Source organism: Protopterus annectens, chromosome 2.part0, assembly GCF_019279795.1.
Source record: "Protopterus annectens isolate FY-2018-M chromosome 2.part0, PAN1.0, whole genome shotgun sequence".
NCBI classification, from domain to species: domain Eukaryota; kingdom Metazoa; phylum Chordata; order Ceratodontiformes; family Protopteridae; genus Protopterus; species Protopterus annectens.
In genome coordinates this window covers 1,252,559,664-1,252,571,364 of record NC_056728.1, presented here as the reverse complement: position 1 = coordinate 1,252,571,364, position 11,701 = coordinate 1,252,559,664, and the positions used below count along the sequence as shown (strand labels likewise).

The 11,701-nt window shown below is 38.1% G+C and overlaps 1 protein-coding gene across 2 annotated transcripts in view; it reads left to right on the top strand.

The window, feature by feature from the left end:
- LSM10 (LSM10, U7 small nuclear RNA associated) overlaps positions 1–1,309 on the top strand; it is a 46,592-nt gene extending 45,283 nt beyond the window's left edge. For both annotated transcript variants that reach the window (XM_044061428.1, XM_044061429.1), the window contains exon 2: positions 712–1,309. In XM_044061428.1, the coding sequence (XP_043917363.1) occupies positions 723–1,115 (393 nt within the window). In that variant the 5' untranslated portion in view covers positions 712–722 and the 3' untranslated portion in view covers positions 1,116–1,309. The remainder of the gene's footprint in view (positions 1–711) is intronic.
- The last annotated feature ends 10,392 nt before the right edge of the window (positions 1,310–11,701 follow it).

Below are 11,701 nucleotides of genomic sequence, written 5' to 3'. Positions count from 1 at the left end.
CAAAAGTTTATATAATATTACTTATTTGAATTTACTGTTACTTGTTTAACAGTCCTGCATTGAATTTAGTGTTACTTGTTTAACAATCCTGCTTTGACTCACCTGATTAATTTGTGCATCCCCACAATGTCATAGCTCCTTGCTTAGTTCTCTTCCCTTTTTGTTAGCCAGCATTTACTTGGTACCGTAAATACTGGACATCATGAGCAAACCTGCCTCTTCCTGATTCCCCACATTTACCTGTGATTGTTTTGTGTAAATGATAACTGAGCAGTCTTCAGCCCTGATTGTCACTGCAGGTTATGGAGAATTATTTTCTCACTCTCTCTGTGGAGCAACCCTATACTCGCTGCTTAATATCGCTTTCCAGTTCTATTTTTTACAGCTTTAGTAGAGTGCCCTTTCTAACTCTCTTAAATTTTATTTTCCACTTCCCTAATCTGTTTCCACTCTTGCTAGCCAGACTTCTGCTGCTCTTCTAATCAATGGTCAAACAGCCAACTACACCTCTTTAATTCCAATTGTTTTTCCAGATATATTTTTTTTGTCATTTACTTTTTTTTTTTTTGGTTTTGTTCTTTTTACATAACTTTTGTTAAGACAGTTACATTGATGTAATTTCTACTGCTGGATTGTTTGTATAAGTTTGGAATAAATATCCTAGAATTTACAAGCTTTCTATTACTGTTTAAATTTTATTGTCTTTCACAGAGAGCAGATAAATGGAGGGACCATCTGCTTTGGCGTCTGTAGAAATAACTCACTCAGTTAAAGAACGTGTAATATCTGAAAACAGCCTGATAATTCTGCTTCAGGGGCTACATGGTTGTTCCACTACTGTTGATCTTCGAGATGAAAGTATGGTCCAGGGTAGAATCATCAATGTGGATGCTTTTATGAATATCCGCCTAACTGAGGCAACATATACAGATAGACGAGGCCAAGTCACCAAGATGGAGAACTTTTTTGTAACTGGTAGAAGTGTCCGATACGTTCACATTCCTGATGAAGTGAATATTATAGAAACAATTGAAAATCAGCTGCAGAAAATCCATCGTATTCGTAACTTTAGAAGTAAGGGCCGGAAGGAATTTCCTACAAGAAAGTACAAATAAATGCTGAAAATCATTACATTTGATGTAACGTTTTGGAATTAGATATGAATAACTCATACAAACTGTAGTGCCTCAGTTCATGTTAACTATCTTTGCCTTTTCTGCATTGGAGTATTATTTACAGGTTATGGCTCTTGTGCTTGTGTTCTTTGCTGAAAATATTTAAATAAAATACATCTGTTTTTGTGTATTAATATGCTGAGAATAATACTTCTGAAATATATATATAATGTGGGGCTTTAAATCAATGAAGAGAGATGCAGTATTCTGACAGATTTAATTGATCACTGAACAGCTTTGTGGTATGTTTTCTACATCAATGTTTTATTTTGCAAATTTCAAAAGTCTTGTTTAGTGTAGAAATATATATATATATTTACTTGTAGTGTGTTGCAGCCATTGTAACACAAATGTTATTTACATTAAAATGCAGTCAAAACAGTACACAGTAATTATTACCAGCACCATGCCTCCCTGATGGTAGCTCTCTTAGTGGGTTCTAACAGAGTATTGGAAAATAATTCATGAAGTACAACTCTGTTAGTAATTGTAGTCTTTGAGGCAAGGAACACAAAGAAGGAAAACAAAGTACTTAGTAGTTGTACATACTTGCCTTTAATGTGCCCATTGAGCTAATAGAGTACCAAAGGGTCTTGTGTAAACAGTAAAATCTGAAATTTTAATACAAATTCTCTTTTTTGTTTTTCCAAAAAAGGTCATAGTGCGCTGAAAAATCAGTCTGCAGAATTAAAATCTGAATGAGAGCAACGGTGGTGCAGCGGTTAGTGTTGTCGCCTCACAGCAAGAGGTTCTCCCGTTCGATTCTCGACTGGAGCGCCTTCTTTGTGGAGTCTGCATGTCCTCCCCGCAGTCGAGTGACATTAAAAAGACATGCAGGTAGGTGCGAGCGTGAATGGGCGTGCCTTCTTTGAAGGTTGGGTGTTGGGCTGGCAACTCAGCACCGTAAAATCCACTGCCAATCATGAGCAGACTGGAGTTCCGCTGTGGCGACCCTTAAGCGGGAAAAGCCAAAAGTCTTTTATTCAACAAATGTGAATGACGTTTTTAAAGCTCTGCAAACTGTTGACTTTTTCTGGGGAGAATTATTCTATCCAGTAGCAGCATGTTAATAGTGCTAGGAATAAAATTCAGGCCAAGTTTGATTACACATCTTGTGATCAGAGGGAGGGACATGTTTTAATTTAAGTGTGTACAAGTATACCCTTCAGATAAGAATTCACTATAATGGTGTTACCACCTTAATTTTTGCTATACAGAAACACAAATGAAGAGAATACTGAAATAAGGAAAAACTTTGAAGGGCTGGCCTGTTTAATAGTGAGATGATAAGCTTCCTGTTGTAAAACTATCTAAAATTCTTATTTCATGTGCTATAGGCCTTGTGGAGTTTTAGGTTCTTGTGAATCAAGACCATTCCAGTAAATCCTACTTGGGTTAATGTTCCTGGATCAGGCTTTTAGAGACTGCCACAGTTGTTGAATACTGAGTGACCAGCACTTTGAATCTTGCTGTAGAATTGTATCCTTCCTGAAATATGTGCCTAATTATTCTCGTAGGTCTTTGATAATTTTGTTGGAAAAAAGACTAGGGTCTGTAAAATCCTTGCGGTCAGGCCTTATTTTGGGAGCGCTTCCTTGAAGCATCTCCAAGCCTAGTTTGAGTAGTGTCAGAAGAGATTTCTAGTTTATAATCACTATGAACTTTATGAAAATGGGATACTGCTTGAGCTGAAACGTCTGATCTGTAGTTGTTTGGTATCACTTTATGCCTGAGTTGTCCAGGATGTTTAGCCATTAGCTAAGCCTGTGAACTAGCCTAATATTTCATCTTTGTTAGCATGAAACCTATGAGATCAAATGGATGGTCATACTGAGTTGAGCCATGGCACCTTAAAATATAGCCATAACAGTTCTTCAGTGAAGTTTGTAGAGAGGTATGGAATGGAATCATTACTAGCCCAAGGAAGACGGATTGCAGACAGATTTTTATAACCCATGAATTCAGCTGTATGTCAATAGAGATTAGGAGAGATGTTTTCCTTCATAAGTGTAAATGTGAAAGTTGAGATGAGGGAAAATAGTTTTCAGCCAATGTTTTGTTGGTTTTCAAGTTGTTTTCTCGTATGTCTCTCTTCCTTTCATTAATAAATGTAATACGACATATGTTCTGACTTGGAAAATTCCTTTGTGTAAGGGAATAGTATTGAGTAATACAGCAACATGGGCAGACTGGGAAAATTTTATGTTTTTATTCTGTATTCCATGTTGAGTGCCCAACCCCATGTCTATACATGGGAAGGAGGGTTGGGCACCGGACTAGCAACCTGACCCCATAAAAACTGTAACCACTATGGAAACGAGTGCTGGAGAGAGTTCATTGCTCGATATGCTGATTAGCATGGGGATGGATGGCTCGATTCTATGTTGAATTTAAGATAGAGTATCAAAGCAGGATGTGGAAATTTCTCCCATGGTTTTCAAGTTTGTGTAATTTTTCTACTACATGGCATTGTAATCATGGTAAACATAGTCTGTCTGTAATATCCCCCCCCCCCATGTTTCAAGTAATGAGGTCATTTTCATTGATTTCTGAAAGGATGGAGGTGATGCAGTATTTCTTGTCTGCAGTGATTGCTTGCTTTTTTAAACAGTTGACAAAAGCCCTATATGATGGCAGTTGTCTATAGCACAGCAGCATGCTACAGATTCTTCCGTCCTCTACCAGTAAAGCTCAAGCATCAGTAGCCAAAAATGTCCTCATTCTTAATGTTCACTATGATGTACTACTATTCTCTCCTAAATTCTCAGCAAAAGATTGCTACCGTTCAAACGGCTGAGAATAAAATACTCTGATGTAGTCATCTGTCATATAAGAGAGAATACTACTGTGAATACCATTCAGAAAACTAAATAGTTAGCAGTTGGGACAAGAACATCTGTTTTTTAACTAAATACTCTAACCTACAAGCTATTAAATAAAAGCTACTGCACACCTTAAAAATTATAGTACTAGTCAGAAATCCCTGGTACAAGTCAAGATGCCTTGCATTTGCAAAGATCCCAGTATACCATGCCAGCAACAGACTGAGCCTTCTACATAACTGCTCTGTAGTATGGAATAGTATACTAGACAAAATAGAAAAAGCTATTTAACTTTTTAAAATGCTCTTTAATACAAATGCAGCACTTACAGGGAACCAGATTAGATTTAGGGAAATAGTAGCTAAGCTATCGTACTATAACACACTGTAGTCAGCAATGTGCAAGTATTATAGATACTGCTAAAACCAGCGTGAGTATGTAAGTAAGTAGTGCTGGTATCCATGCATGTAATGCAGTGATTTGTGTAAGTACTATACTAATTGTAGTAGTTTATTGAGCCGTGTTAGTGGTTGTACCAGTGAATCATTATTCATGTAAAAGCACAGCTGTAGTAGTTAAACTGTAAATATCGGTTATAATGTAACCTGATTGTAAATGTTGGTTTGAAATGTAACTCGAAAGGCAATCTGTCTTCTAAATGTTGTTTGGAAACAAGTTATTAGTGCCTGTTGGACTGGGTTGTGGCTAAAAATGGTCTTTGGATCAGTTCACTTGCCTGATTAACTATATCACACTGCTATTTAGTTTTGGTTCAGATGCTTGCTCAGTGTATTCAGTACACCATCCCATGTACATTTAGTAGCCCTATTAGCGGCAGGTATTCCCGGAGATGGTTACAGTGTTACCTCTGTGGAATACATCATCACTAAGATGTGTATCAACACATTCATTGCTGTGCACAGTGCAAGCATTTTGTGGATTGCATGGGGCGATAATTCCCAGGGTCTGTAGTCGCTCCCCCTTTATGGAGAGGGATGACTAGCAGTTCACCAATCAGTAGGGACAAAGCCTGAGGTGAGGCTGTGATTGAACAGGGCACATAGATGTGGTGCCAGTTCTCTTTGTAGTTCATGTAGAACACATCCAGTGATATTGGGCCCCATGGAAGCTGTATTCTCGACCTTGGATAATGCAGCTTTAAACTGTGCTGTAGTAATGCTGGGTGCTTGGCATTCCTCTGGTATTGTGATTGGTCATTTGTGGGGGAGAGAGGGGTAAAGTTGGCACTGAATCTTGTAGGCCAGTATGTTGGCAATATCTGTTAGCTCAGTAGAGGAGGTACCATAGTGCAGTACCTGAACCTGGGTATTGCCGTGGAGATTCTTGATATAACTATAAGAAGCATTTGTGGCTGTTTTTAGTGTCTGTCGCAATTCTACCTTCATAGCTGGCTTTAGAGGGTTTGATGAGGGTTCTCAACGTTTTGTTGAGGCTACTAAGGGAGTTTTTCCAGTCTTGGGACATCACCTTTTTCTGCAACAGTTTCTTCCTTCTGTTGAAGAGTTTATTAATGGCAGGGGAACCACCAGATTAATTCCTTTTTTTGGAGGAGAGCATCTTGGTTCTGTTGGGTATGTCTAGTTCCATGCATTTATGTACATGTTCGTACAGTGCAATGGTATATGATTTGGCAGGCATGCATCTATTTCCCATTGACATGGGTGCCATGAAGTTAGCCACCTTTGTTTTTAGAAGCCCAAAGTCAGCTTTGGAGAAGTTCTTCATAGTGGTTACATTTGCGGGGGCAGTGGGTGAGATGTGGATTTCAATGGTGATTAGTTTGTGGTCAGATCTAACCAGGGAGGAATTGACTACTGGTGTAGAGCAATGGTTGCCCATGTTTGTAATAACCAGGTCAAGGATGTTGCTTCCTCTAGTGGAGGTAAGAATGAGCTGGTCCTGAGCATTGGAATTGATGAATTCCAGGAAGCGTTGGGCCAGTGTATTGGTGCATAAGTAGTTTTCCCAGTTGATGGAGGGGTAGTTGAAGTCACCTAGTATGATAGTGTTGGGTCAGACCCTGATAGTTTCCAGGGTGCTTAGGAATGTGGAGTGAGAGTCTTGGGACATGGTTGGGGACCTACAGCAGTCTACGACCTAAATCGCCCTCTTACCCATTGTTAGTTGTACCTGAAGTATCTCAGATGCATTATGCTGGGTTACTAGTCTGGAGGTGTGCATATCCTTTGAATACGGAGATACCACCGCGTTTGGAGTTTTGGTCCATGTTCTGGGGCTGAAAGGTGTGGAATGAGTTATAGCCTGGTAGCACAGGGGTGCTTTCTGCTGTTTTAAACCAGGTCTCCGTTACAGCACAAATGTTGATGTTCTCCATTTTGAGGAGTGCTTCGAGCAAGTGCATCTTGAGATTTAGACATCTAATGTTGAGCAGCATGGCTTGCATTCATTTATAGCTGTCACGGTGGTAATTTGGTCTTTGGAACATCACCTAAAAAAAGCAGCATAGGGGTGGCAAGAGCCTTGGCCAGTATCCAGAAACCCATGGGTGACAGATGCAGGCCATCTCTGGCAAAGCATCGAGGTTTGTCATTCATGTCATCCCAAGCAGACCAATACTGGATCCCCTTAGAATGACACCAGAAACTTAGCCACTTGTTGAAGTCAGTCATTTTCTGCTTGTACTGCGGTATCATTCTGGGTGATGGAAGGATGTTGTCCAGGGATAGGGTCATACCTACAGCAAAAACAACCACAGAGGTTCCAAACACGGCAAATACGATCTTTGCTTTGTTTTGTTGATTCTTTTATTCTAAAAAATTCAAAGAGGTAAGCGCTTTCACGGATAACAAACTCCGCTTCATCAGACCATGTTAAACACAGTATATCAGATGACTATTTAAATGTTACAGCAGCCAATCAAGTGCAAGTCTAGAAGGAAGGGAAAGGTCAGTAAATTTAAATTACATACTGTAGTGCAAAATAGACTTGCTGTGTGCTGACAATTGAAAGCAGTTCACATCCACAGTGTTAAACACCATCAAACTATTGCAACCTTAAAAACACAATACATACATAAAACAGATTATTATACTAATAAGTAGCAGCATTTATAAAAGCAGCAACTAATAATAAAACGTCTAAAGAATCCTGCTGATTCCTTACTGTATCAGCATGGACAATAATGAAAAACAAAGCAGTCGATCTACTAAAAGTCTGAAAGACAGAAGTAGTTGAACTAGTGTGGCTATTATATGCTACTAATAGAAACTGCCTGATACTAAATGTATAGTTAATAAGGATAGAATGGTGTGTAAACTGTATGACATACATATGCTACCAAATGCATAATTGGGAGATATAAATATAGTCATGGAACATCATGATAAAAAATTGATGTCATATTAACAGCAAGGGCTAACGATGTTTCAAAACTCTTGCTTTAAGGAAAGGTGTTATTGATACCTTGCTGTTCAAACCTGGGGGGTTGTCAGCTTGAAGCTGTATAATTCATTTATGTTCTATGGATTCAGTCTTGTTTAATAAATCACCACCTCAAATGTTAGCATGCACTAACTCTAAAGCAAAGAATTTGAACTTGTGAGTAGGGCCTGTCTCATTAACATGCATAGATAAAGCACTGGATACTTTCACATTTCTAATGTCTCTCATGTTCAAGGATCCTAACCTTGAAAGCCCTGTTTGTCTTACCTACATAGTAGGAAAAACAAGTGATGCAGAAACAGAAGTATACCAGATTCTTGGTCTGACAATCCGCATAGAAACTAGTGTCAATATTGAAGCCAAGTTGGGGGTGAAGGAAATTACCCCCAGTGTATATGCATATATAAGCCATACACCTTCTACAGGTGTATGTACCCTTTCTGTCAGATTGGCCATAGCTAGGAGGATTCCATGGTCTATAACAAAGTTGAGTTTTTTGAGATTTGTTGTTCCTAAATGTAAAATCAGGCTGATTTCCAATCACTCCTTGTAGTTCAGGTATATTTAGAAGAATATCCCAGTTGGCACTGATAGTATCACATATGCTGATGTTACTAGCATAGGTCAAAGGCATCCTAAGCTTATTGCCAACATTCATAGGGGTACGACTTTGATCAACAATTTGTTCAGGAATCTGTGCAGAGGTAGAGCTATGATTAATAGTAAAATATGGTTTACATCTGCCTTCCCTCTCATTCCAGGCTTCAAGTATTTTTGTGTTTTAATGACTTCTGTCCTGTATCCTCTGTTTATAAATCCTTCCTTAAGTAGGATGAGTGCCTTTTCTAACTGTGCATCCTCATTATGTTAGACACATGATATGGAAAATTAGCCCCCCGAAGCACATTTAGTTTGGTATGATTAGGATGCATGCTATTATTGTGTAGAACGTTATTTCTTCTGACACTTTTCCTGTAAACGCTCATGGACATGGAATATAGGGCATCCCTACTGATTTGTACATCTAAGAACTCTACAAGAGTGGAGGAATATTTATAGGTAAATTTCAAAAAAAAGTGTTCACTCCATTTGTATACTGAAAGAACTCCAGCAAGGATTCTTTAGGGCCTTGCCACAGCAACAAAATATCATCCACAAAGTGCATATACCATCTAATCAATGTGCCAAACTTGTCATTGGATAGAATGCACTGATTTTCCCAATTGACCAATGTTAGGTTGGCGTAGCTATTTGCACAAGTTGTACCCATAGCCATGCCAACATTTTGCAAATAAAAATCGACCTGGAAAACAAAAGCATTGTTCTCTGGGATAATTTCTAAGAGGGTACAGAGAAGATTAACTTTGTCAGTGGATGTATTGTGTGTGAGTAGTACGTCTAACATTCTCTATTCCCCAATCATTCAGTATGACAGTAAAAAGAGAGGCGATATCTAAGGTAACAAAGAAGCACGGTCCTGCAATATCATCAACATAATTACTAAGTTGAGACAAAAAATCTTTTGCATCTCTTAATATGGTCTTGCATTTGTCTAAAACCACATGTAAATTCTTTTCTACAAAAAATGACAAAAGGTTCAGTAATCCAGCCTCTACTGGATACTATAGGCCTCACTGGTGGTTTTGATAGATTTTTATGTATTTTATGGAGGCCATATAATATGGGAATAGTGGGATTTTCTACCTTAAAATAGTCAAACAATGGTTCTGAGATTAAACCATTCAATAACCAGTCAAAGATCAAAAATTCCACTTTTTCAATGATTCCTTTCAGTACCACTGCTGACAAAGAAATGTATGTGTCTGTCTCTCCCAATAATTCCATCATAGTAGATATATACATGTCCTTATCCAACACAACTATGCCTCCCCTGTGTCGGCTGGTCTTAACTCAATGCTCTTCATATTTTTTTTAACTCAAATAGGGCCTGCCTTTCAAGATATGTCATATTGAACAAACAATCATTCTGTTTACCAGTAAATTTCTGTCTTAACTGCTTTTTACATACATCTATAAACAACTCTACAGTAGGATTAGTAGGAGGTACAAACGTGCTTAGTTTTTTTTTTAAAAAAAATATATTTTCATTCCCTGTATTGTTTTTAAATATAGTTTTAAGGCTAAGAGTTCTACCAAACATCTTAAAATCACATAGCAGGTCTTGTGATTAATATTTCATCTGCTAAGCTGACTAGAACACAGATCTCTGCTTTGAACAAAGGGCTAACATTTGCTCCAGCCCAAAGAGCTGTCTTGACTGATATGTGATTTTAAGATGTTTGGTAGAACTTAGATGTACAGATCAGTAGGGATGCTCTATATTCCATGCCATACTCAAGGAAGAATTTATAAACGGGATACAGGAGAGAAGTCATTGAAACACAAATACTTGAAGCTTGGAATGAGAGGGAAGGCAGATGTAAACCATATTTTACTATTAATCATAGCTCTACCTCTGCACAGATTCCTGAACAAATTGTTGATCAGAGTCGTACCCCTATGAATGTTGTCAATAAGCTTAGGATGCCTTTGACCTATGCTAGTAACATCAGCATGATATGTGATATTATCAATGCCAACTGGGATATTCTTCTAAATATACCTGAACTACAAGGGGTGATTAGAAATAAACCTGATTTTACATTTAGGAACAACAAATCTCTCAAACATCAACTTTGTTATAAACCATTTAATCATCATCCTCCTCCTAACTATGCCCAATCTGATAGAAAGGGTACCTACACCTGTAGAAGGTGTATGCTTGTATATGCATAAACACTGGGGGTCATTTCCTTCACTAACATGGCTTCAATATTGACACTAGTTTCTATGCGGATTGTCAGACCAAGAATCTGGTATACTTCTGTTTCTGCATCACTTGTTTTTCCTACTAATGTAGGTAAGATGAACAGGGCTTTCAAGGATAGGATCCTTGAACATTTGAGAGACATTAGAAATGTGAAAGTATCCAATGCTTTAGCTACGCATGTTAATGAAACAGGCCCTAGTCATAAGTTCAAATTCTTTGCTTTAGAGGTAGTGCATGCTAACATTCGAGGTGGTGATTTATTAAACAAGACTGAATCCGTAGAACAGAAATGGATTATACAGCTTCAAGCTGACAAACCCCCGGGTTTGAACAGCAAGGTATCAAAAAAACCTTTCCTTAAAGCAAGAGTTTTGAAACATCGTTAGCCTTTGCTGTTAATATGGCATAAATTTTTTTATCATGATGTTCCATGACTATATTTATATCTCCCAATTATGCATTTGGAGGCATATGTATGTCATACAGTTTGCACACCATTCTATCCTTATTTTTGTTAGCTATACATTTAGTATCGGGCAGTTTCTGTTAGTAGCATATAATAGCCACACTAGTTCAACTACTTCTGTCTTTCAGACTTTTAGTAGATCAACTGCTTTGTTTTTCAATATTGTCCATGCTGATAGAGTAAGGAATCAGCAGGATTCTTTAGGCATTTTATTATTAGTTGCTGCCATTATAAATGCTGCTACTTATTTGTATAATCTGATTTTATGTATGTATATGTATTGTGTTTTTAAGGTTGCAATAGTTTGATAGTGTTTAACATTGTGGATGTGAGCTGCTTTAAATTGTCAGCACAAAGCAAGTCTATTTTGCACTACAGTATGTAATTTAAATATACTGACCTTTCCCTTCCTTCTAGGCTTGCAATTTATTGGCTGCTGTAGCATTTAAATAGTCATCTGTTTTATTGTGTTTAACATGGTCTGATGAAGCAGAGTTTGTTATCCGTGAAAGCTCTTACCTGTTTGTATTTTTTAGAAAAAAAGAATCAACAAAACAAAGCAAAGATCATATTTGCTGTGTTTGCAACCTCTGGGGATTGTTTTTGCTGCTACTATTCTTTTCCTTTGTGGTTCCTTCATCAGAAACAAAGTCTCTGTTGTATCCCATATAGGGTAATACCTGCCTGGGTCACATAGTCTGAGAGGTCCTCCATGTCTCTTTTCTTGTAGTCCAGGGAGGTGTGTCGCAGGTCATTCATGCATACATGGACAGTGACAGAATCATACTTGCACTTGTTGTGGAGTGACCCGAGTGCATTTGTTTTGTGTCAGATTCTGGCACGTGATAGACAGCTGACTGTTACATTCTCCTTATTTAACCTAGTGAGTGGGACATCAGTGTGCCTCACTATTGAGTCACCTATGATTAGTGTATTGGGTAAGCTGTTTTGTCTTAGGGGCTTAGGTTGAGGGCCACACTTTTTA